This window comes from Lampetra planeri, chromosome 75, assembly GCF_965212315.1.
Source record: "Lampetra planeri chromosome 75, kcLamPlan1.2.h2, whole genome shotgun sequence".
NCBI classification, from domain to species: Eukaryota; Metazoa; Chordata; class Hyperoartia; order Petromyzontiformes; family Petromyzontidae; genus Lampetra; species Lampetra planeri.
The window spans coordinates 588,439-614,994 of NC_136180.1; the positions used below are offsets into that span (position 1 = coordinate 588,439).

General features: G+C 53.9%; 1 protein-coding gene across 2 annotated transcripts; it reads left to right on the forward strand.

Annotated features, from left to right (window-relative positions):
* The first annotated feature begins 987 nt into the window (after positions 1–987).
* On the forward strand, positions 988–26,556 carry TMEM127 (transmembrane protein 127). 2 transcript variants are annotated; one of them, XM_078620806.1, is made up of 5 exons: positions 988–1,252; positions 3,542–3,828; positions 5,753–5,923; positions 12,957–13,051; positions 18,629–26,556. In XM_078620806.1, exons 2-5 carry the CDS (start codon positions 3,567–3,569, stop codon positions 18,857–18,859), a joined length of 759 nt encoding a protein of 252 aa, XP_078476932.1. In that variant the 5' UTR covers positions 988–1,252; positions 3,542–3,566; the 3' UTR covers positions 18,860–26,556. The 2 variants fall into 2 exon arrangements, with proteins under 2 accessions (XP_078476932.1, XP_078476931.1); XM_078620805.1 differs by having other exon boundaries at positions 994–1,816.

A 26,556-nucleotide genomic window follows, 5' to 3' on the forward strand; every position in this document is an offset into this window, starting at 1 on the left:
AGCCTCAAGGTGCACCTAGCCTGGCACCAGTAGCCTCAAGGTGCACCTAGCCTGGCACCAGTAGCCTCAAGGTGCACCTAGCCTGGCACCAGTAACCTCAAGGTGCACCTAGCCTGGCACCAGTAACCTCAAGGTGCACCTAGCCTGGCACCAGTCACCTCAAGGTGCACCTAGCCTGGCACCAGTGGTCTCAAGGTGCACCTAGCCTGGCACCAGTGGTCTCAAGGTGAACCTAGCCTGGCACCAGTCACCTCAAGGTGCACCTAGCCTGGCACCAGTGGTCTCAAGGTGCACCTAGCCTGGCACCAGTAGCCTCAAGCTGCACCTAGCCTGGCACCAGTAGCCTCAAGGTGCACCTAGCCTGGCACCAGTCACCTCAGGGTGCACCTAGCCTGGCACTAGCCCAGATCATGTCCCCGACTTGCGAACTCAATGTTCCCCGATTTACGTTTCGGGCCATGACCCTTCGTCAGGCCCATGCCTTGTTCAAGAGATACACACAGAGAGACACAAACAGAGAGAGATACACAGAGAGACACAAGAGAGAGACAGAGATAGATACACAGACACATACAGAGAGACAGATACACAGAGACACATACACAGAGAGAGACACACAGAGACAGAGAGATACACAGAGACAGAGAGATACACAGAGAGATCCACAGAGAGAGACACACACACAGAGAGAGAGACACACAGAGATAGACACACACACAGAGAGACAGATACACAGAGAGACAGATACACACACAGAGACACCCACAAAGAGACAGAGAAACACACACAGAGAGACACAGAGAACAACACACAGAGAGACACACAGACAGAGAACAACACAGAGAGACACAGAAAACAACACAGAGAGATACACACAGAGAGACACACAGAGACACAGAGAACAACACACAGAGAGACACACACAGACACACAGAGAGACACACAGAGACACAGAGAACAACACAGAGAGACACACACAGAGACACACACAGAGAGACACAGAACAACACACAGAACAACACACAGAGAGACACAGAGAACAACACAGAGAGACACACACAGAGACACAGAGAACACCACACACAGAGACAGATACACAGAGAGACACAGAGAGGCAGGCACCGCGGCGATTTGACGCCCTCGGTGGTTGAATTCTTTCCGCCCCTTCGATGTCGCCGTCAAATCGCCGCGGCCCCTCCCAGTGACGTCATCGCCAAGGCGGAAATCAGAGCGAGCGGACGTGGTGGTGGAGGTCCGTCAACAACAACCACAACAACTACAGCCACAACAACTACAGCCACAACAACTACTACAGCCACAACAACTACAGCCACAACTACTACAGCCACAACTACAGCTACTACAGCCACAACTACAGCTACCACGACAACGACTGCCTAATCAGCATCAACCACCACCACAACCTCATCAACAACCACCACAACAACAGCTGCCACTACTTCCACAACAACCACAACCACCACCACATCAACCACAACCACCACATCAACCACCACAACAACAGCTGCCACAACTTCCACCACCACATCAACCACCACCGCCGCTACTACCACAACAAAGAAAGAGAACAACCACCACATCATCAACAACAACCACATCAACCACCACCACCTACACCCCATCCACCACCACCTCCTCAACCTCATACTCAACAACAACAACCACCACATCATCAACAACAACCACCTCCACCACCTCCTCATACTCAACAACAACAGCAACCACCACGACGATTTGTTGTTTTAAATCGTCTATGGATTAACAAACTCGTGCGAAAGAAGTTCTACACAGTACAGTACGTAGCCACAACCACCACCACAACAACCACCACAACCACCACAACAACAACTACCACTACAACCACAAGCACTACCACAACACCACCACCACAACCACCACCCACCACAACAACAACAACCACCATTACCACCACTACCATTACCACCACAACCACCACAACAACCACTACCACAACACCACCACAACCACCACTACAACCACCACCACCCACCACAACAACAACAACCACTACCACAACAACCACTACAACAACCACAACAACATTTACTAGTACCTTCACTCCTATACACTATACTAATATACACTACACTAATATACACTACACGCTACACTACTATACACTACACTAATATACACTACACTATACACTACACACTACACTACTATATACTACACTATACACTACACTGCTATACACTACACTACACACTACACTACTATACACTACTACACACTACACTACTATACACTACACACTACACTACTATACACTACACTACTATACACTACACTATACACTACACTGCTATACACTACACTACACACTACACTACTATACACTACTATACACTACTACACACTACACTACTATACACTACACTACTATACACTACACTATACACTACACACTACACTACTATACACCACTACTATACACTATACACTACACTACTATACACTACACTACACACTACTATACACTACACTACTATACACTATACACTACACTACTATACACTACACTACTATACACTACACTCTACACTACACTACTATACACTACACTATACACTACAATACACACTACTAGACACTACACTACTATACACTATAGACTGCACTACTATACACTACTACACACTATACTATACACTACATTATACACTAGACTATACACTACACACTACACTACACACTACACTACACTACTATACACTACACTATACACTACACAATACACTATACACTACACTACTATACTATACGCTACACACTACATTGTTAACTGATGTCTTTAGAACTGCTGCTTGTTGTTGTTGTGTTTAGTAGTTTGTTGTTGTTGTGTATCTCTCTGTGTCTTTCTCTCTCTCTGTGTCTCTGTGTGTCTCTCTCTGTGTGTCTCTCTCTGTGTGTCTCTCTCTGTGTGTCTCTCTGTGTGTCTCTGTGTGTCTCTCTCTGTGTCTCTCTCTGTGTCTCTCTCTCTGTGTGTCTCTCTCTGTGTGTGTCTCTGTGTGTCTCTCTCTGTGCGTGTCTCTGTGTATCTCTCTGTGTCTCTGTGTGTGTCTCTGTGTCTCTCTCTGTGTCTCTTTGTGTGTCTCTCTCTGTGTGTCTCTCTCTGTGTGTGTCTCTCTGTGTGTGTCTCTCTCTGTGTGTCTCTCTCTGTGTGTCTCTCTCTGTGTGTCTCTCTCTGTGTGTCTCTCTCTCTGTGTCTCTGTGTGTGTCTCTCTCTGTGTGTCTCTCTCTGTGTGTCTCTCTCTGTGTCTCTCTCTGTGTGTCTCTCTCTGTGTGTCTCTCTCTCTGTGTGTCTCTCTCTGTGTGTCTCTCTCTCTGTGTGTCTCTCTCTCTGTGTGTGTCTCTCTGTGTCTCTCTCTGTGTGTCTCTCTCTGTGTGTCTCTGTGTGTCTCTCTTCGTGTCTCTCTGTGTCTCTCTCCGTGTCTCTGTGTGTATCTCTCTGTGTGTCTCTCTCTCTGTATCTCTCTCTGCGTCTCTCTCCCCACAGACAGACAACCACCACCACCCCCACGATGCCCGGACTGCTTCCAAACCCCAGCGGGACCTCCATGTCGCTGCCCCCACCGCTGTCCCACCGCTCCTCCTGTCCGCGCACGAGGAGGTTCCCGCTGGCGCGTCGCTCCGAGAGGAGCGCAGCGAGCGCCGTGCTCGGAGCGCTGAGCGTGGTGACGCTGAGCACGGCGCTGGCGGAGCCCGCCTGGCTCCGGCTGCACGGCGGGGCCTGTCCCAGGGCCTCGCTGGGGCTCACAGACGCACTGGGACATGTGGATAGTGGTGAGAGTGGGGGTGGTGAGGAGTGTAGGGGTGGTGAGGAGTGTAGGGGTGAGTGTGGTGAGTGGGGTGGTGGTAGTAGTGGTAGTGAGTGTGATGAGTGTGGTGGTGGTGAGTGCGGTGGTGGTAGTAGTGGGGTGAGTGTGGTGGTGGGGTGGTGGTAGTAGTGGTAGTGAGTGTGATGAGTGTGGTGGTGGTGAGTGTCGGGGTGAGTGTCGGGGTGAGTGTAGGGGTGAGTATAGGGGTGAGTGTAGGGGTGAGTGTAGGGGTGAGTGTGGTGGTGGGGGTGGTCAGGAGTGTGGTGGTGGTGGTGAGTGTAGGGGTGAGGGTGGTGGTGGGGGTGGTGGTGAGGGTGGTGGTGGTGGTAGTGGTGGTGAGTGTAGGAGTGGGGTGGTGGTAGTGGTGGTGGTGGTGAGGAGTGGTGAGGGTGGTGAGGAGTGAGGTGGTGAGCGTGGTGACGCTGAGCACGGCGCTAGCGGAGCCCGCCTGGCTCCGGCTGCACGGCGGGGCCTGTCCCAGGGCCTCGCTGGGGCTCACAGACGCACTGGGTCACGTGGATAGTGGTGAGGGTGGGGGGGTGGGGGTGGTGAGTGTGGTGGTGGTGGTAGTGGTAGTGAGTGTGGTGGTGGTGAGTGAGGATTTTGGTGTGGTGAGTGTGGTGGTGGTAGTAGTGGTGGTGAGTGTGGTGGTGGTGAGTGAGTGTGGTGGTGAGTGTGGTGGTGGTGAGTGTAGGGGTGAGTGTGGTGGTGGTAGTAGTGGTAGTGAGTGTGGTGGGGGTGAGTGTAGGGGTGAGTTTGGTGGTGGTAGTAGTGGTAGTGAGTGTGGTGATGGTGGTGAGTGTGGTGGTGGTAGTAGTGGTAGTGAGTGTGGTGGTGGTGAGTGTGGTGATGGTGAGTGTAGGGGTGAGTGAGTGTGGTGGGGGTGAGTGTGGTGGTGGTGAGTGTGGTGGTGGTGAGTGTGGTGGTGGTGAGTGTAGGGGTGAGTGTAGGGGTGAGTGTGGTGGTGGTGAGTGTGATGGTGGTGAGTGTAATGGTGGTGAGTGTGGTGGTGGTGAGTGTGGTGGTGGTGAGTGTAGTGGTGAGTGTGATGGTGGTAGTAGTATTTAGTTAGAGGAGTGGGGTGGTGGTTGTGACGTTGTCTCTCTCCCCCCCCCCTCGTGTCTCTCTGTCTAACTGCGTGTCTCTCCCCCCCCCCGTGTCTCTGTCTAACTGCGTGTCTCTCTCCCCCCCCCCCGTGCCTCTGTCTAACCGCGTGTCTCTCCCCCCCCCCCGTGTCTCTGTCTAACAGCGTGTCTCTCTCCCCCCCCCACCGTGTCTCTGTCTAACCGCGTGTCTCTCTCCCCCCCCCCCCCCGTGTCTCTGTCTAACTGCGTGTCTCTCTCTCCCCCCCCCCCCGTGTCTCTGTCTAACCGCGTGTCTCTCTCCCCCCCCCCCGTGTCTCTGTCTAACTGCGTGTCTCTCTCCCCACCCCCCCGTGTCTCTGTCTAACTGCGTGTCTCTCTCCCCCCCCCCCCGTGTCTCTATCTAACTGCGTGTCTCTCTCCCCCCTCCCCCGTGTCTCTGTCTAACTGCGTGTCTCTCTCCCCCCCCCCGTGTCTCTGTCTAACAGCGTGTCTCTCTCCCCCCCCCTGTGTCTCTGTCTAACCGCGTGTCTCTCTCCCCCCCCCCCCCGTGTCTCTGTCTAACTGCGTGTCTCTCTCCCCCCCCCCCCCGTGTCTCTGCCCCCGTGTTTGTCTGTGCAGCGCTCTCCGCGTGTCTTTCTGTGTCTCTCTCCCCCCCCTCGTGTCTCTGTCTAACTGCGTGTCTCTCTCCCCCCCCTCCCCCGTGTCTCTGTCTAACTACGTGTCTCTCTCCCCCCTCCCCCGTGTCTCTGTCTAACCGCGTGTCTCTCTCCCCCCCCCCCCCCCCCCGTGTCTCTGTGTGTGCAGCGCTGTCCGCGTGCCTGAGTCCCCAGATCTGCCTGCTGCTGCGGGTGGTTGCCGCCTTCCTGCTGCTGGGCGTCTCGTGCAGTCTGGGCGCCTTCCTGCTCGACGTGCTGGGCTCCACGCAGCCCGCACTGCGACTCACGCGCAGATACGCCTTCCTGCACATCCTCACCGGTGAGCTCACCACCACGCTCACCACCATAGCCACCATCACGCTCACCACCACCACGCTCACCACCACGCTTACCACCATAGCCACCATCACGCTCACCACCACCACGCTCACCACCACCACGCTCACCACCATCACGCTCACCACCACGCTCACCACCACCATGCTCACCACCATCACGCTCACCACCACCACACTCACCACCACGCTCACCACCACGCTCACCACCACCACGCTCACCACCATCACGCTCACCACCACCACGCTCACCACCACGCTCACCACCACACTCACCACCACGCTCACCACCACGCTCACCACCACCACAGCCACCATCACCATCACAGCCATCACCACCACCACCATCACGCGCAGATACGCCTTCCTGCACATCCTCACCGGTGAGGGGATACGCTGCTCACCACCACGCTCACCACCACGCTCACCACCACGCTCACCACCACCACGCTTACCACCACGCTCACCACCACCACGCTCACCACCACGCTCACCACCACCACGCTCACCACCACGCTCACCACCACACTCACCACCACGCTCACCACCACGCTCACCACCACGCTCACCACTATCACGCGCAGATACGCCTTCCTGCACATCCTCACCGGTGAGCAGACACGCTGCTCACCACCACGCTCACCACCACGCTCACCACCACCACCACGCTCATCACCACCACCATCACGCTCACCGCTGCCTTCCTGCACATCCTCACCGGTGAGGAGGCACGCTCACCACCATCACGCTCACCACCATCACACGCAGATACGCCTTCCTGCACATCCTCACCGGTGAGGAGACACGCTCACCACCACCACAGCCACGCTCACCACCACGCTCACCACCAGCGCCACGCTCACCACCACTACCATCACTACCATCACTGCTACCACCATCACCACCACTACCACCATCACCACCACTACCATCACCACCACTACCACCATCACCACCACTACCACCATCACCACCACTACCACCATCACCACTACTACCATCATCACCACCACTACCACCATCACCACTACTACCATCATCACCATCACTACCATCATCATCACCATCACGACCATCACCGCTATCATCACCACTACCATCATCATGACCATCTTCATCGGTGTCATCACGTGTCTCTGTGTCTCACTGCATGTGTCTCGCTGCATGTGTGTCTCACTGTGTGTGTGTGTCTCACTGTGTGTGTCTCACTGTGTGTGTGTCACTGTGTGTGTCTCACTGCGTGGGGAGCGGTGGTGCAGCGGTTAGCGCACTGCGCTATAATCCCGGCGACCCGGGTTCGATTCCCGCTCACGGCCAACATTGGTGACGATTATCTGAACCGGTCCCGGGCCTCCCCTAGGTCGACTCAGCCTCAAATGAGTACCTGGTGTGGTGTGTAAACATCGCCACTGGGGAGACAAAGGCGGTCGGGCGTGGTGCTGGCCACCCACCCCATCGTGTACCGTTCTGGCCTTCATAGGTGCTCGCTAACAGCACTTGCCCCGACAGTCTATTGAGGCTATATGGGGGATCTTTGTCTCACTGCGTGGGTCTCACTGTGTGGGTCTCACTGTGTGTCTCACTGTGTGTGTCTCACTGTGTGTGTCTCACTGTGTCTCACTGTGTGTGTCTCACTGTGTCTCACTGTGTGTGTCTCACTGTATGTGTCTCACTGTGTGTGTGTCTCACTGTGTGTGTGTCTCACTGTGTGTGTCTCACTGTGTGTGTCTCACTGCGTGTGTCTGTGTGTCTCACTGTGTGTGTGTCACTGTGTGTGTGTCACTGTGCGTGTCTGTGTGCATGTCTCACTGTGTGTGTGTCACTGTGTGTGTGTCACTGTGTGTGTCTCACTGTGTCTCACTGTGTGTCTCATTGTGTGTGTGTCTCACTGTGTGTGTGTCTCACTGTGTGTGTCTCACTGTGTCTCACTGTGTGTGTCTCACTGTGTGTGTCTCACTGCGTGTGTCTCACTGTGTGTGTGTCACTGTGTGTCTCACTGTGTGTCTCACTGTGTGTGTGTCTCACTGTGTGTGTGTCTCACTGTGTGTCTCACTGTGTGTGTCTCACTGCGTGTGTCTCACTGTGTGTGTGTCACTGTGTGTCTCACTGTGTGTGTCTCACTGTGTGTGTGTCTCACTGTGTGTGTGTCTCACTGTGTGTGTCTCACTGTGTGTCTCACTGTGTGTGTGTCTCACTGTGTGTGTCTCACTGTGTGTGTGTCTCACTGTGTGTGTCTCACTGTGTGTGTCTCACTGCGTGTGTCTGTGTGTCTCACTGTGTGTGTCACTGTGTGTGTGTGTCTCACTGTGTGTCTCACTGTGTGTGTCTCACTGTGTGTGTCTCACTGTGTGTGTCTCTCTGTGTGTGTCTCACTGTGTGTGTCTCACTGTGTATGTGTCACTGTGTGTGTGTGTGTCACTGTGCGTGTCTGTGTGTGTGTCTCACTGTGTGTGTGTCTCACTGTGTGTCTCACTGTGTGTGTCACTGTGTGTGTGTGTCTCACTGTGTGTCTCACTGTGTGTCTCACTGTGTGTGTGTCACTGTGTGTGTGTGTGTCTCACTGTGTGTGTGTCACTGTGTGTGTGTGTCTCACTGTGTGTCTCACTCTCCCCTCATGGCGTCTGTGACCACCACAGTGGCTAAACGGGGGCTCTGGACGGGTGCGAGGGGCTGGTAACCCCTCCACCTTCAATTAACCACCACTAAACTACGAATTAAACATAAACCTGTAACTAATAAGCTTGTGCCGGAGGCCCCGGGGGGTCAGGCTTTTATGACGTCTCCTGGCCAAACCCCATTTGGCGGAGCCAGGAGATTGAATTTTCACCCTCGGGGCTCCTCCAGAAACAACGAAAAACCATTGCGGATGGCCACGTGGAATGTTCGAACGCTCACTGCGGAGGAGAGGCTGCCACTCCTCTGTCGGGAGCTGGACCGGTACCGCCTGGATCTCTGTGGCATTCAGGAGGTCCGGTGGACCGGTTCTGGATCCTGCCACCATGAGGGGTGGACAGTCCTCTACTCGGGGCAGGAGACTGCCAAACAACAGGGTGTGGCTCTTCTTCTGAACAAAAGAATGAAGGGGGCGTGGGAGCGTGGCGGTGAGGTGTGGGAAGCTGTAAGCCCCAGGATACTTTGGGCTCGCCTTCCCATCAATCAGAGGCGAGGAGTGGTGGTCGTGGTTACTTATGCCTCCACCGAAGATGAACATTCGTGGAGGGATGCAGGCAAAGCCGATGAGTCAGACGCTTTCTATGACCTCCTGTCACAGGTGCTGGCTAAAGTGGCCACTCGGGACAGAGTCATCTTGTTGGGTGACTTCAATGCCCGAGTTGGTCATGATGCTGGCACCTGGTCTGGAGTGATTGGAAGGCATGGGCCAGATCAGCTCAATAATAACGGTAGGAGGCTGCTAGATTTTTGTGCAGCCCATGGGCTTGTAATTACCAACACGCTCTTCCGGCATCGGCGCATCCACACAACATCATGGATACATGCCAGGTCAAGCAAGAACATTTGCTGGACTACATAGTGACGGACCAGCGGATGTGAGCCCATGTCCTTGACACCAGGACCTACCGTGGAGCTGATCTGCCCTCTGACCATCGACTAGTCATCTGTAAGATGCGCCTGCCATTCTTCCACTCCGGTGGTGGGTGTACACCCAGGATCCCATTCCAACCAAAAGTGGCCTGGTTTCAGTTAGCTGATGAAAGTTGCAAGCGAGAATTTCATCATCGCTTGCAGCTGGGGTTGGCATCGTCCCCCACTCCACCTGATGTCGAGGGTAAATGGGCGAGGTTTAAGACTGTGACTCATGCAGCTGCAATGGCTGCTTTGGGTACGCGGTCCAGACCTCCCCAGAAACCCTGGCTGACAGAGGAGGTGTTCAGGTTAATTGAGAAAAAGCGACAGGCCCACTCTCATCGCCTACAGCATCCCACGTCAGAGAATGAGGAGGTTTACCGCAGCCTTCGCTCGGAGGTTCGGAGAGCCGTAAGGCGCTGTAAGGATGGGTGGTGGTCGCGGGTTGCTGAGGAGATGGAGTCTGCCTCAGTGGCCCGCGATCACAAATCACTATTTAACTCCATCAAAAAGTAACCTGCAGCGCCACACCTATTACCATCATTAGAGGAAAAAACGGTGATCCAATCTCCGACCCCCAGGAACAGGTTTGCAGATTTGCTGAACATTTCTGTGAGGTCCTGGGGGAGGGAAAATCTCTCAGCCAGGAAAACATCATGGCACAAAGTGGGGATAACCCTGCTGAGGCTGCGGTGCCTCAAATATTGGAAGAGGTCACCCCCTGTGAGTGGCTGGCTGAGGTACCAGCTGTTGAGGAAGTACTGAGGGCGATCCGGAGTCTGAGACCAGGGAAGGCACCGGGCAGAGATGATCTCCCAAGCGAAATGCTGAGGGAGGGTGGCGTTTGTGCACAGACTGCCCTATATGACATCATAACGACAGTCTGGACCACTGGACGGGTTCCGCAGGACTGGAAGGATGCCCTGGTGGTCCCCCTCTTTAAGAAGGGGGACCGTACTGACTGTAACAACTACAGGGGCATCTCACTCCTCAGTGTGCCGGGTAAGGTCCTGGCAAGGATTATTCAACATCGCCTTGCTAGGCACGCTGAGGAGAGGCTTGCGGAGCCCCAATGCGGTTTCAGGAAAGGGCGGTCCTGCACAGATGCCATATTTTCTGTCCGTCTGCTACAGCAGAGGTGTAGGGAATTCCAAAAGACCTACATCTCTGCTTTATTGACCTGGTCAAGGTCTATGATACCATCAGTAGGACTGGGCTCTGGGTTGTTCTTCGTGCTTTCGGAGTCCCTGACCCTCTGCTCACGATCATTAAGGACCTTCATGATGGTGAGCGGGCCCGGGTAAAACTACGTGGCCGGGAGTCGGAGCCTTTCCCTGTACACCTTGGGGTGCGACAGGGATGTCCTCTGGCTCCCACATTATTTAACATCTATTTCGACTGCGTAGTTCGTGAAGCCTTCAATAGCTGTACCGGGGGAATTACCATTTGGTACAGATATAATGGGAGGCTGATCGACGCCCGGGTGCGATCAAGGGATGGCTCCCTATTGGTCAACCACGTTATGTATGCCGATGATTTGGTAATAGCTGCTCATTCAGAAGAGGAGTTGGAGACGCTGCTGCTGAGACTGGAGCGTGCCACTAAGAGGTGGGGCCTTACCATCAGCCCCACCAAAACTAAGCACCTGCCTGGGTATTTTGTACCATCGGGCACTCCACCCCCACAACTCCCAATCGGTGATGGGGCAGTTGTGGAGAGAGTGGAGAGTTTCCCATACCTGGGCAGTGTGCTTATGACCGGCTCCAGTTTATCAGCAGAGGTCTCACTCCGAATCAGTCGAGCGGCAATATCTTTTCATCGGTTGCGTAACGCTGTGTGGAAGCTACCTGGTCTGTCGCTCCGCACGAAGCTTCAGGTCTTCTCGGCCACGGTCATTCCCTCCCTTCTCTACGCTTGCGAAACGTGGACCCCCCTAGTGGAGCATCTTCGCCGGTTGGAAACATTTAGGCTGGCCTGCCTACGATCCATCCTGGGTTTAACCAGGCTGGATTGTGTGAGGAGCTCACAAGTCCTTGAAAGATCTGGGCAAAGTCCCATCAGTGAGCTCCTCCGGCAGGCAAGGCTGCGTTGGCTGGGTCATGTAGCTCGCATGCCCAGCCACCGCATGCCTAAACAGCTTTTGTTCGGCCGGATCGAGGGGGCTAAACGGGCGCGGCACGGGCTAGAGAAGAGATGGAGTGATGTGGTACAGGAGGACGTGGAGCTGAGTGGACTTGCCGATGACTGGTACCAGCGGTGTCAAGATCGGCCTCAGTGGAGGAGGCTCGTGAAGGACGCTACTGGGCAGTTGGAGGCAGTCGCCCTCCAACAACAACGGAGGGCGGAGGAGCGACGCTCACAACTACGAGCGGAGCGCCGGGTGGCTAAAGCACAGCAAGTTGGCACAGTAGGGGGCACAGGTGGTGCATCAGCCAGTCATCTCGGTCATCTCGGTCAGTCGACCCGTGGCACCTACTGGGTCTGCCCCGTGACCTCCTGCCAGCGGGCGTTCGACACTTCACGTGGCCTCAGGGTGCACATGGCCTGGCACAAGCGTCGTGGTGACGTCACCGCCACTTAGTGGCGAATGGCGGTTGTTGTTGTTGTCTCACTGTGTGTCTCACTGTGTGTGTCTCACTGTGTGTGTGTGTGTCTCACTGTGTGTGTCTCACTGTGCGTGTGTGTGTCTCACTGTGTGTGTCTCACTGTGTGTGTCTCACTGTGTGTGTCTCACTGTGTGTCTCACTGTGTGTGTGTCTCACTGTGTGTGTCTCACTGTGTGTGTGTGTGTCTCACTGTGTGTGTCTCACTGTGTGTGTGTGTCTCACTGTGTGTCTCACTGTGTGTGTCTCACTGTGTGTGTGTGTGTCTCACTGTGTGTCTCACTGTGTGTGTCTCACTGTGTGTGTGTGTGTGTCACTGTGTGTGTGTCACTGTGTGTGTGTGTCTCACTGTGTGTCTCACTGTGTGTGTGACTGTGTGTCTCACTGCGTGTGTCTCACTGTGTGTGTCTCACTGTGTGTGTGTGTCTCACTGTGTGTGTCTCACTGTGTGTGTCTCACTGTGTGTCTCACTGTGTGTCTCACTGTGTGTGTCTCACTGTGTGTGTCTCACTGTGTGTGTCTCACTGTGCGTGTGTGTCTCACTGTGTGTGTGTGTCTCACTGTCTGTCTCACTGTGTGTGTCTCACTGTGTGTCACTGTGTGTCTCACTGTGTGTCACTGTGTGTCTCACTGTGTGTCTCACTGTGTGTGTCTCACTGTGTGTGTCTCACTGTGTGTGTCTCACTGTGTGTGTCTCACTGTGTGTGTGTCTCACTGTGTGTGTGTGTCTCACTGTGTGTCTCACTGTGTGTGTCTCACTGTGTGTGTCTCACTGTGTGTCTCACTGTGTGTGTGTGTCTCACTGTGTGTATCTCTCTGCGTGTCACAGTGCTTCACTGCGCTACGGCTGTCGGCTTCTCCTATTGGGCCTCCGAGTTGCTCTTTGACCTGCAGCTCAGCCACAAACTCCACCATGGGAGCCAGGTGACAACATCAACAACAACACCAACAACAACACCAACAACAACACCAACAACAACAACTACATCAACAACAACAACAACATCACCAACAACAACAACAACACCATCACCACCACCACCATCTCTACTGTCATCACCATCGACCCCTGTCTCTCTCTCCGTGTCTTTCTCCCCGCGTCTCTCCGTGTCTCTCTCTCAGTGTCTCTGTCTGTCTCTCTCCGTGTCTCTCTCCGTTTCTTTCTCCTCGTGTTTCTCTCCGTGTCTCTCCATTTCTCTCTCTCTCCGTGTCTCTCTCCGTATCTCTCTCTCCGTCTCTCTCTCTACGTGTCTCTCTCTACGTGTCTCTCTCCATATCTCACTTCTCATGTCTCTCTCCCCGTGTCTCTCTCCCCATGTTTCTCTTCCCGTGTCTTTCTCCCTGTGTCTTTCTCCCCTGTCTCTCTCTCCGTGTCTCTCCCCCATGTCTCTCTTCCCGTGTCTCTCTCCCCGTGTCTCTCCATGTCTCTCCGTCTCTCTCTCTCTGTCTCTCTCCATGTGTCTCTCCAAGTCTCCGCGTCTCTCCTGGTGTGGGTGAGGTTTGACCTATCTGTGTCTCTCTGTCTGTGTCTCTCTGTCTCTGTCTTCGTGTGTCTCCGTGTCTCTCTGTCTGTGTCTCTCTCCCCGTGTCCCCATGTCTATCTAGGTGTGGGTGAGGTTTGATTTCTCTGTGTCTCTCTCTCTGCATTCCCATATCTCTGTGTCTCTGTCTATCTCTCTATGTCTCTGTCTGTCTATCTCTTTCTCTGTGTCTATCTCTCCGTGTCTGTCTAGGTGTGGGCAAAGTTCGATGTGAGCTTCTACCTCTGTCTCTCTGTAGCTGTGTCTATCTCCGTGTCTCTCTGTCTCCGTGTCTATCTCTGTGTCTATCTCCGCGTCTATCTCCGTGTCTATCTCCGCGTCTATCTCCGTGTCTGTCTCTGTGTCTATCTTCGTGTGTCTGTCTCTGTGTCTATCTCCGCGTCTATCTCCGCGTGTCTGTCTAGGTGTGGGTGAGGTTCGGCAAAACAACCCCCTCCCTTTTAAAGCTTCTTTCGTGACTGCAGGGATTCATCTTCTTGGTTCTTTCGGTAAAGTCACGTAGAAGGGAAATAATAAAAATAAAACATAATAAAATAATTCTCACGACTTTTCGGCGACAACGCAAGCAGCCGGCCTCAGGTGGAGAACAGGTCTGTTGGGAAGACAGCGTCTAAGGACGGCTGCTTGCGTTGTGGCCGAAACGTCGTGAGAATTGTATCTTATTATGTTTTATTTTTATAATTTTATTATTTCCCTTCTACGTGACTTTACCGAAAGAACCAAGAAGATGAATCCTCTCCCTCCTCGTGTGTGCCAGGCGGTAACGCTGTGGTGAGCAGCAGTGCCATGGGGGGAGGGCCAATTTCAATTGGCCATTCCCCTCGTGGCGGTTACAAGTTCAAGTTCATTTATTCAAGTTCATGTATTTGGTGTAGCCCTGTGAGCCATTCGGCTCTTGAATCGGGTGCAACCGCAACAAACAAAAAACAAAAACATGAACAAGAAAAGATCTTAAAGTGAATATGTGACTATGTGCAAACAGAAATCCAAGAAAAGACAGCAAAACATTGCAGAAAAAGCACCGTACACCAACGCTGTGTGCAAAATTCCCAGTGGGATGCAAGTCAAACAACCAACAACAACCACAAGACAACTTAGATTAAGGCCATCAGTCTTACTCTGTACTACAACAAACAAACATGGCCAAACCAATACACTTTTCGAAATCACCAAAATAAAGCCATGAAAGCAATGAAACAGTGATCATAGGAACTGTGACGGTAACCCCCCCCCACCTTCAAGTCCAGTACCACAAAACCACGAAATAAAAATATAATTAAGCTTGTGCCGGACGCCCCGGGGGGGACAGGCGTCCATGAGGTTTCCTGGCCAAACCCCATTTGGAGGAGACAGGAGATTCAATCTTCACCCTCAGGGTTCCTCCAAAAACAACGAAAAGCCACTACGTGTGGCCACGTGGAATGTTCAAACGCTCGCTGCGGAGGAGAGGCTGCCACTCCTCTGTCGGAAGCTGGACCGGTACCGCCTGGATCTCTGTGGCATTCAGGAGGTCCGGTGGACCGGCTCTGGCTCCTGCCACCATGAGGGGTGGACAGTCCTCTACTCGGGGCAGGAGACTGCCAAACAACAGGGTGTGGCTCTTCTTTTGAACAAAAAAATGAAGGGGGCGTGGGAGCGTGGCGGTGAGGTGTGGGAAGCTGTAAGCCCCAGGATACTTTGGGCTCGCCTTCCCATCAACCGGAGGCGAGGAGTGGTGGTCGTGGTTGCTTATGCCCCCACCGAAGACGAACATCCGTCGAGGGATGCAGGCAAGGCCGATGAGTCAGATGCCTTCTATGACCTCCTGTCACAGGTGATGGCTAAAGTGGCCCCTCAGGATAGAGTCATCTTGTTGGGTGACTTCAATGCCCGAGTTGGTCTGGAGTGATTTGAAGGCATGGGCCAGATCAGCTCAATAATGACGGTAGGAGGTTTCTAGACTTTTGTGCAGCCCATGGGCTTGTAATTACCAACACGCTGTTCCGGCATCGGCGCATCCACACAACATCATGGATGCATGCCGGGTCCAAGCAAGAACATCTGCTGGACTACATGGTGATGGAACAGCGGATGCGAGCCCATGTCCTTGACACCAGGAGCCCACTGACCATCGCCTTGTCATCTGCAAGATGCGCCTGCCATTCTTCTACTCCGGTGGTGGGTGTACACCCAGGACCCCATTCAAACCCTTAGTGGCATGGTCTCAGCTAGCTGATGAATGTTGCAAGCGAGAATTGAATCATCACTTGCGGCTGGGTTGGCATCGTCCCCCACTTCTCCTGATGTCGAGGGGAAATGGGCGAGGGTTCGGACTGTGACTCATGCAGCTGCAATGGCTGCTTTGGGTACGCGGTCCAGACCTCCCCAGAGACCCTGGCTGACAGAGGAGGTGTTCAGGCTGGCTGAAAAAAAGCGGCAGGCCCACTCTCATCGTCTACAGCATCCCACGTCAGAGAATGAGGAGGCTTACCGCAGCCTTCGCTCGGAGGTTCGAGAGCCATGAGGCGCTGCAAGGATGGGTGGTGGTCGCGGGTTGTTGAGGAGATTGAATCTATCTCAGTGGCCCGTGATCACAAATCCCTTTTTAATTCCATCAAAAAAGTAACCTGCAGCACAACACCGATTACCATCATTAGGGGAAGGAACGGTGATCCAATCTCCGACCCCTAGGAACAGGTTTGCAGATTTGCTGAGCATTTCTGTGAGGTCCTGGGGGAGGGGAAATCTCTCAGCCAGGAAAACATCATGGGGCAAAGTGGGGATGACCCTGCTGAGGCTGCGGTGCCTCAAATACTGGAAGAAGTCACCCCCTGTGAGTGGCTGGCTGAGGTGCCATCTGTTGAGAAAGTACTTGAGGCGATCCAGAGTTTGAGACCAGGAAGGCATCGGGCAGAGATGATCTCCCAAGCGAAATGCTGAGGGTGGGTGGACCAATGGACGGGTTCCGTGGGTATGGAAGGATGCCCTGGTGGTCCCCCTCTTTAAGAAAGGGGACCACACAGACTGTAACAACTACAGGGGCATCTCACTCCTCAGTGTGCCGGGAAAGGTCCTGGCAAGGATGATTCAACATCGCCTTGCTAGGCACGCTGAGGAGAGGCTTGTGGAGCCCCAATGCGGTTTCAGTAATGGGCGGTCCTGCACAGATGCCATATTTTTTGTCCGTCTGCTACAGCAGAGGTTTAGGGAATTCCAACAAGACCTACACCTCTGCTTTATTGGCCTGGTCAAGGTGAATAATACCATCAGTAGGCCTGGGCTCTGAGTTGTTCTTCATGCTTTCAGAGTCCCTGACTCTCTGCTCACAATCATTAAGTACCTTCATGATGGTGAGCGGGCCCGGGTAAAAGTACGTGGCTGGGAGTCAGAGCCATTCGCTGTACACCTTGGGGTGCGACAGGGATGTCCTCTGGCTCCCACATTATTTAACATCTATTTTGACCACATAGTTTGTGAAGCCTTCGATGGCTGTACAGATAAAATGGGAGAATGATCGATGCCCGAGTGCGGTCAAGGGATGGCTCCCTATTGGTCAGCCATGTTATGTATGCCGATCTGGTAATTGCTGCTCACTCAGAGGAGGAGTTGGAGGCGCTGCTGCTGAACCTGGAGTGTGCCACTAAGAGGTGGGGTCTTACCATCAGCTCCACCAAAACTAAGCACCTGCCTGGGTATTTTGTGCCATCAAGCACTCCACCCCCACAACTCCCAATTGGTGATGGGGCAGTTGTGGAGAGAGTGGAGAGTTTTCCGTACCTGGGCAGTGTGCTCATGACCGGCTCCGGTTTGACAGCAGAGGTCTCACTCCGAATCAGTCGAGCAGCATTATCTTTTCATTGGTTGCGTAACGCTGTGTGGAAGCTACCTGGTCTGTCGCTCCACAGGAAGCTTCAGGTCTTCTCGGCCACAGTCATGGAACATCTGCGCCGGTTAGAAACATTTAGGCTGGCCTGCCTATGATCCATCCTGGGTTTAACCAGGCTGGATTGTGTGAGGAGTTCACAAATCCTTGAAAGATCTGGACAAAGTCCCATCGGTGAGCTCCTCCGGCAGGCAAGGCTGCGTTGGCTGGGTCACGTAGCCTACATGCCCAGCCACCGCATGCCTAAACAGCTTTTGTTCGGCCGGATCGAGGGGGCTAAATGGGCGCGGCACGGGCTAGAGAAGAGATGGAGTGATGTGGTACAGGAGGACGTGGAGCTGAGTGGACTTGCCGATGACCGGTACCAGCCGTGTCAAGATCGGCCTCTGTGGAGGAGGCTCGTGAAGGACGCTACTGGGCAGTTGGAGGCAGTCGCCCTCCAACAACAACGGAGGGTGGAGGAGCGACGCTCACAACAAAGAGCAGAGCGCCGGGCAGCAAGTTGGTACAGTAGGGGGCACAGGTGGTGCATCAGCCAGTCATCTCAGTCGTCTCGGTCAGTCGACCCGTGGCACCTACTGGGTCTGCCCCGTGACCTCCTGCCAGCGGGATTTCGACACTTCACGTGGCCTCAAGGTGCACTTGGCCTGTCACAAGCGTCGTGGTGACGTCACCGCCACTTAGTGGCGAATGGCGGTTGTTGTTGTTGTTGAGGTTCTACCTCCTGTCTCTCTGTCTCTCTCTGTCGCTGTGTCTATCTCCGTGTCTATCTCCGTGTCTATCTCCGTGTCTGTCTCCGTGTCTGTCTCCGTGTCTGTCTCCGTGTCTATCTCTTTGTCTATCTCCGTGTCTCTCTATGCCTCCGTGTCTATCCCCGTGTCTATCTCCGTGTCTATATCTACATCTATGTCTCCGTGTCTCTCTCTGTCTCTCTATGTCTCTCTCTCTGTCTCTCTCTGTCTCCGTGTCTGTCTCTGTTTCTCTGTGTCTATCTCTGTGTCTATCTCCGTGTTTCCGTGTCTATCTCCGTTTCTATGTATCCGTGTCTATCTCCGTGTCTATATCTATGTCTCCGTGTCTATCTCCGCGTGTCTCTAGGTGTGGGTGAGGTTCGACGTGAGCTTCTACCTGCTGGCCGGCGCTGGTGCCGCCTCCATCGTGGCCACGGCCGTCAACCTGCTGCGCTCGTACCCCAGCCCCGAGGAGGAGCAGGCGCTGCAGCTGCTGCGCCAGATGGAGGAGGCACAGCCCACGGACGTCGTGACGGTGCCGGTGCCGGGGGGGGGGATCACGGTGACCCGGCCACCGCCACCCGCCTACAGCCCCTAGAGGGGAGACGCACAGAGAGAGACACAGAGAGAGACACAGAGAGACGCACGGAGAAACGCACGGAGAGACACAGGGAGAGACACAGAGAGACACGCAGAGAGACAGAGAGAGACACACAGAAAGAGACACACAGAGACACACAGAGAGAGAGACACGGAGACACACAGAGAGAGACACACGGAGAGAGACAGAGACACGGAGACGCACAGAGAGAGACACACGGAGAGACACAGAGAGACACAGACACGGAGAGACACACGGAGAGACACACGGAGAGACGCACGGAGAGACACAGGGAGAGACACACAGAGACACAGGGAGACACACAGGGAGACACAGAGACACACAGAGAGAGACACACAGAAACACACAGAGAGAGACACACAGAGCCACAGAGAGAGACACGGAGACAGAAAGAGAGACGGAGACACGCGGAGGATGTTCGTAGACTATAGACCTCCTCTCTCCCCCCCTCCTCCCCCTCCCTCCCCCATTAGCTGAGCTTCATTCTAAGTATATTTTTGCGTTTCTCTTCAGTCCTTTTTTTACGCTGCATTGTTAACACACACCACGGCACGTGTGTGTACGTGTGTGTTCATGTGTGTGTGTGTACATGTGTGTGTACGTGTGTGTGTACATGTGTGTGTGTGTACGTGTGTGTGTGTACGTGTGTGTGTACGTGTGTGTGTGTGTACGTGTGTGTGTACGTGTTCATGTGTGTACGTGTGTGTGTGTACGTGTGTGTGTCTACGTCTGTGTCTACGTGTGTGTGTGTGTGTAAGTGTGTACATGTGTGTGTACGTGTGTTTACGTGTGTGTACATGTGTTTACGTGTGTGTGTACGTGTGTGTGTACGTGTGTGTACGTGTGTGTGTACGTGTGTGTCTACATGTGTGTACGTACGTGTGTATGTGTACGTACGTGTGTATGTGTACGTACGTGTGCATGTGTACGTACGTGTGTATGTGTACGTGTGTGTACGTGTGTGTGTACGTGTGTGTGTGTATGTGTACGTACGTGTGTGTCTACGTGTGTGTACACGTGTGTACGTACGTGTGTGTGTACGTGTGTGTCTAGTTGTGTGTACATGTGTGTACATGTGTGTACGTACGTGTGTATGTGTACGTACGTGTGTATGTGTACGTGTGTGTACGTACGTGTGTGTCTACGTGTGTGTACGTGTGTGTGTGTACGTGTGTGTGTGTACGTGTGTTTACATGTGTGTATGTGTGTTTACATGTGTGTACGTGTGTATGTGTACGTGTGTGTGTGTGTACGTGTGTGTGTACGTGTTTACATGTGTGTACGTGTGTGTGTGTACGTGTGCTTACATGTGTGTACGTGTGTGTGTGTACGTGTTTACGTGTGTGTGTGTGTGTACGTGTGTACGTGTGTACGTGTGTGTGTACGTGGGGAGCGGTAGTGCAGTGGTTAGCGCTACGCTGCGCAACGAACCTGGCGACCCCACTCACGGCCAACACCGTTGACGATTACCCGAGTGGGTCCTGGGCCTCCCCTAGGTCGACTCAGCCTCAAATGAGTACCTGGTGCCGTGTGTAGTGAACATCGCCGCTGGGGAGACAAAGGCGGCCGGGCATGGTGTTGGCCACCCACCCCCTCGTGTGCCACATTGCCGGCCTTCCATCGGTGCTCGCTAACAGCACTTGCCCCTACAGTCTGTCGAAGGCTACACGGGCAATCGTTGTCTTTGTTCGTATGATCTCCGTTTTTCCCCTCGCTACTAGATGATAACATCAGCGTGCGTGCGTCTTGGTTGGTTGGTTGATTGGTAATTAAAAGACAATGGAGCCTCTGGCACAGAAGCAGCCTCCTTCCTTTCCTTCTTAACCAGGCGAGCGAGCGAGCGAGTTACCGTTGTTACTGAGCTGGTGTGAAACCATGCGCGTGCCTTGCAAAGTCTCCCCCAAATACAGGATGACTCTCCAACGACAGCAACAACCGCCATTCGCCACGGCACCTGTGCCAGGCCGTGTGCACGTTGAGGCCACGTGAAGTGTCGAACGCCCGTCGGCAGGAGGTCACGGGACAGACCCTGCAGGTGCCATGGGTGGACTGAGTGAGATGACTGGCCGATGCACCACCTGTGCCCCCTACTGTGCCAACTTGCTGTGTTTTAGCCACCCGGCGCTCCGCTCGTTGTTGTGAGCGTCGCTCCTCTGCCCTCCGTTGTTGTTGGTGGGCGACTGCTTCCAACCGCCCAGTAGCGTCCTTCACAAGCCTCCTCCACTGAGGCCGATCTTGACACCGCTGGTACCAGTCATCGGCAAGTCCACTCAGCTCCACATCCTCCTGTACCGCATAACTCCATCTCTTCTCTAGCCCGTGCCGCGCCCATTTAGCCCCATTGATCCGGCCGAACAAAAGTTATTTAGGCATGCGGTTACTGGGCATGCGGGCTACATGACCCGGCCAATGGAGCCTTGCCTGCCGGAGGAGCTCACCGATGGGACTTTGTCCAGATCTTTCAAGGATTTATGAGCTCCTCACACAATCCAGCCTGCAGGTTAAACCCAGGATGGATCGTAGGCAGGCCAGCCTGAATGTTCCTAACCGGCGAAGATGCTTCATTAGGGGGGTCCACGTTTCACAAGCGTAGAGAAGGGAAGGAATGACCATGGCCGAGAAGACTTGTAGCTTCGTGCGGAGCAACAGACCAGGTAGCTTCCACACAGCGTTACGCAATCGATGAGAAGATATTGCCGCTCGACTGATTCGGAATGAGACCTCTGCTGTCAAACCGGAGCTGGTCATGAGCACACTGCCCAGGTATGGGAAACTCTGCACTGTCTCCACAACTGCCCTATGACCAATGGGGAGATGACGGGGTCGAGTGTTTGATGGCACAAAATATGGCGCTGCAGCTGCTGCGCCAGATGGAGGAGGCACAGCCCACGGACGTCGTGACGGTGCCGGTGCCGGGGGGGGGGATCACGGTGACCCGGCCACCGCCACCCGCCTACAGCCCCTAGAGGGGAGACGCACAGAGAGAGACACAGAGAGACGCACGGAGAAACGCACTGAGAGACACAGGGAGAGACACAGAGAGACACGCAGAGAGACAGAGAGAGACACAGAAAGAGACACACAGAGACACACAGAGAGAGAGACACGGAGACACACAGAGAGAGACACACGGAGAGACACGGAGACACACAGAGAGAGACACACGGAGAGAGACAGAGACACGGAGACGCACAGAGAGAGACACACGGAGAGACACAGAGAGACACAGACACGGAGAGACACACGGAGAGACACACGGAGAGACGCACGGAGAGACACAGGGAGAGACACACAGAGACACAGGGAGACACAGAGACACATAGAGAGAGACACACAGAGACACACAGAGAGAGACACACAGAGCCACAGAGAGAGACACGGAGACAGAAAGAGAGACGGAGACACGCGGAGGATGTTCGTAGACTATAGACCTCCTCTCTCCCCCCCTCCTCCCCCTCCCTCCCCCATTAGCTGAGCTTCATTCTAAGTATATTTTTGCGTTTCTCTTCAGTCCTTTTTTTACGCTGCATTGTTAACACACACCACGGCACATGTGTGTGTGTGTACATGTGTGTGTACGTGTGTGTGTACATGTGTGTGTGTGTACGTGTGTGTGTGTGTATGTGTGTACGTGTGTGTGTACGTGTGTGTGTGTGTACGTGTGTGTGTACGTGTTCATGTGTGTACGTGTGTGTGTGTACGTGTGTGTGTCTACGTCTGTGTCTACGTGTGTGTGTGTAAGTGTGTACATGTGTGTGTACATGTGTTTACATGTGTGTACATGTGTTTACGTGTGTGTGTACGTGTGTATGTGTACGTACGTGTGTATGTGTACGTACGTGTGCATGTGTACGTACGTGTGTATGTGTACGTGTGTGTACGTGTGTGTGTGCGTGTGTACGTGTGTGTGTGTATGTGTACGTGTGTGTACGTACGTGTGTGTCTACGTGTGTGTACACGTGTGTACGTACGTGTGTGTGTACGTGTGTGTCTACATGTGTGTACGTACGTGTGTATGTGTACGTACGTGTGTATGTGTACGTGTGTGTACGTACGTGTGTGTCTACGTGTGTGTACGTGTGTGTGTGTACGTGTGTGTACGTGTGTTTACATGTGTGTATGTGTGTTTACATGTGTGTACGTGTGTATGTGTACGTGTGTGTGTACGTGTGTGTGTACGTGTTTACATGTGTGTACGTGTGTGTGTGTACGTGTGCTTACATGTGTGTACGTGTGTGTGTGTACGTGTTTACGTGTGTGTGTGTGTACGTGTGTACGTGTGTGTGTACGTGGGGAGCGGTAGTGCAGTGGTTAGCGCTACGCTGCGCAACGAACCTGGCGACCCCACTCACGGCCAACACCGTTGACGATTACCCGAGTGGGTCCTGGGCCTCCCCTAGGTCGACTCAGCCTCAAATGAGTACCTGGTGCCGTGTGTAGTGAACATCGCCGCTGGGGAGACAAAGGCGGCCGGGCATGGTGTTGGCCACCCACCCCCTCGTGTGCCACATTGCCGGCCTTCCATCGGTGCTCGCTAACAGCACTTGCCCCTACAGTCTGTCGAAGGCTACACGGGCAATCGTTGTCTTTGTTCGTATGATCTCCGTTTTTCCCCTCGCTACTAGATGATAACATCAGCGTGCGTGCGTCTTGGTTGGTTGGTTGATTGGTAATTAAAAGACAATGGAGCCTCTGGCACAGAAGCAGCCTCCTTCCTTTCCTTCTTAACCAGGCGAGCGAGCGAGCGAGTTACCGTTGTTACTGAGCTGGTGTGAAACCATGCGCGTGCCTTGCAAAGTCTCCCCCAAATACAGGATGACTCTCCAACGACAGCAACAACCGCCATTCGCCACGGCACCTGTGCCAGGCCGTGTGCACGTTGAGGCCACGTGAAGTGTCGAACGCCCGTCGGCAGGAGGTCACGGGACAGACCCTGCAGGTGCCATGGGTGGACTGAGTGAGATGACTGGCCGATGCACCACCTGTGCCCCCTACTGTGCCAACTTGCTGTGTTTTAGCCACCCGGCGCTCCGCTCGTTGTTGTGAGCGTCGCTCCTCTGCCCTCCGTTGTTGTTGGTGGGCGACTGCTTCCAACCGCCCAGTAGCGTCCTTCACAAGCCTCCTCCACTGAGGCCGATCTTGACACCGCTGGTACCAGTCATCGGCAAGTCCACTCAGCTCCACATCCTCCTGTACCGCATAACTCCATCTCTTCTCTAGCCCGTGCCGCGCCCATTTAGCCCCATTGATCCGGCCGAACAAAAGTTATTTAGGCATGCGGTTACTGGGCATGCGGGCTACATGACCCGGCCAATGGAGCCTTGCCTGCCGGAGGAGCTCACCGATGGGACTTTGTCCAGATCTTTCAAGGATTTATGAGCTCCTCACACAATCCAGCCTGCAGGTTAAACCCAGGATGGATCGTAGGCAGGCCAGCCTGAATGTTCCTAACCGGCGAAGATGCTTCATTAGGGGGGTCCACGTTTCACAAGCGTAGAGAAGGGAAGGAATGACCATGGCCGAGAAGACTTGTAGCTTCGTGCGGAGCAACAGACCAGGTAGCTTCCACACAGCGTTACGCAATCGATGAGAAGATATTGCCGCTCGACTGATTCGGAATGAGACCTCTGCTGTCAAACCGGAGCTGGTCATGAGCACACTGCCCAGGTATGGGAAACTCTGCACTGTCTCCACAACTGCCCTATGACCAATGGGGAGATGACGGGGTCGAGTGTTTGATGGCACAAAATATGGCGCTGCAGCTGCTGCGCCAGATGGAGGAGGCACAGCCCACGGACGTCGTGACGGTGCCGGTGCCGGGGGGGGGGATCACGGTGACCCGGCCACCGCCACCCGCCTACAGCCCCTAGAGGGGAGACGCACAGAGAGAGACACAGAGAGACGCACGGAGAAACGCACGGAGAGACACAGGGAGAGACACAGAGAGACACGCAGAGAGACAGAGAGAGACACAGAAAGAGACACACAGACACACAGAGAGAGAGACACGGAGACACACAGAGAGAGACACACGGAGAGACACGGAGACACACAGAGAGAGACACACGGAGAGAGACAGAGACACGGAGACGCACAGAGAGAGACACACGGAGAGACACAGAGAGACACAGACACGGAGAGACACACGGAGAGACACACGGAGAGACGCACGGAGAGACACACAGAGACACAGGGAGACACAGAGACACATAGAGAGAGACACACAGAGACACACAGAGAGAGACACACAGAGCCACAGAGAGAGACACGGAGACAGAAAGAGAGACGGAGACACGCGGAGGATGTTCGTAGACTATAGACCTCCTCTCTCCCCCCCTCCTCCCCCTCCCTCCCCCATTAGCTGAGCTTCATTCTAAGTATATTTTTGCGTTTCTCTTCAGTCCTTTTTTTACGCTGCATTGTTAACACACACCACGGCACATGTGTGTGTGTGTACATGTGTGTGTACGTGTGTGTGTACATGTGTGTGTGTGTACGTGTGTGTGTGTGTATGTGTGTACGTGTGTGTGTACGTGTGTGTGTGTGTACGTGTGTGTGTACGTGTTCATGTGTGTACGTGTGTGTGTGTACGTGTGTGTGTCTACGTCTGTGTCTACGTGTGTGTGTGTAAGTGTGTACATGTGTGTGTACATGTGTTTACGTGTGTGTACATGTGTTTACGTGTGTGTGTACGTGTGTGTGTACGTGTGTGTACGTGTGTGTGTACGTGTGTGTCTACATGTGTGTACGTACGTGTGTATGTGTACGTACGTGTGTATGTGTACGTACGTGTGCATGTGTACGTACGTGTGTATGTGTACGTGTGTGTACGTGTGTGTGTGCGTGTGTACGTGTGTGTGTGTATGTGTACGTGTGTGTACGTACGTGTGTGTCTACGTGTGTGTACACGTGTGTACGTACGTGTGTGTGTACGTGTGTGTCTAGTTGTGTGTACATGTGTGTACATGTGTGTACGTACGTGTGTATGTGTACGTACGTGTGTATGTGTACGTGTGTGTACGTACGTGTGTGTCTACGTGTGTGTACGTGTGTGTGTGTACGTGTGTGTACGTGTGTTTACATGTGTGTATGTGTGTTTACATGTGTGTACGTGTGTATGTGTACGTGTGTGTGTACGTGTGTGTGTACGTGTTTACATGTGTGTACGTGTGTGTGTGTACGTGTGCTTACATGTGTGTACGTGTGTGTGTGTACGTGTTTACGTGTGTGTGTGTGTACGTGTGTACGTGTGTGTGTACGTGGGGAGCGGTAGTGCAGTGGTTAGCGCTACGCTGCGCAACGAACCTGGCGACCCCACTCACGGCCAACACCGTTGACGATTACCCGAGTGGGTCCTGGGCCTCCCCTAGGTCGACTCAGCCTCAAATGAGTACCTGGTGCCGTGTGTAGTGAACATCGCCGCTGGGGAGACAAAGGCGGCCGGGCATGGTGTTGGCCACCCACCCCCTCGTGTGCCACATTGCCGGCCTTCCATCGGTGCTCGCTAACAGCACTTGCCCCTACAGTCTGTCGAAGGCTACACGGGCAATCGTTGTCTTTGTTCGTATGATCTCCGTTTTTCCCCTCGCTACTAGATGATAACATCAGCGTGCGTGCGTCTTGGTTGGTTGGTTGATTGGTAATTAAAAGACAATGGAGCCTCTGGCACAGAA

Bases quoted from the DNA above. Each gene is read 5' to 3' on its own strand.
- TMEM127 (XM_078620806.1), top strand. From the start codon at position 3,567: ATGCCCGGACTGCTTCCAAACCCCAGCGGGACCTCCATGTCGCTGCCC. The intron at 3,829-5,752 runs GTGAGAGTGGGG...CTGTGTGTGCAG, and splicing joins ACTGGGACATGTGGATAGTG to CGCTGTCCGCGTGCCTGAGT. The intron at 5,924-12,956 runs GTGAGCTCACCA...TGCGTGTCACAG, and splicing joins CTTCCTGCACATCCTCACCG to TGCTTCACTGCGCTACGGCT.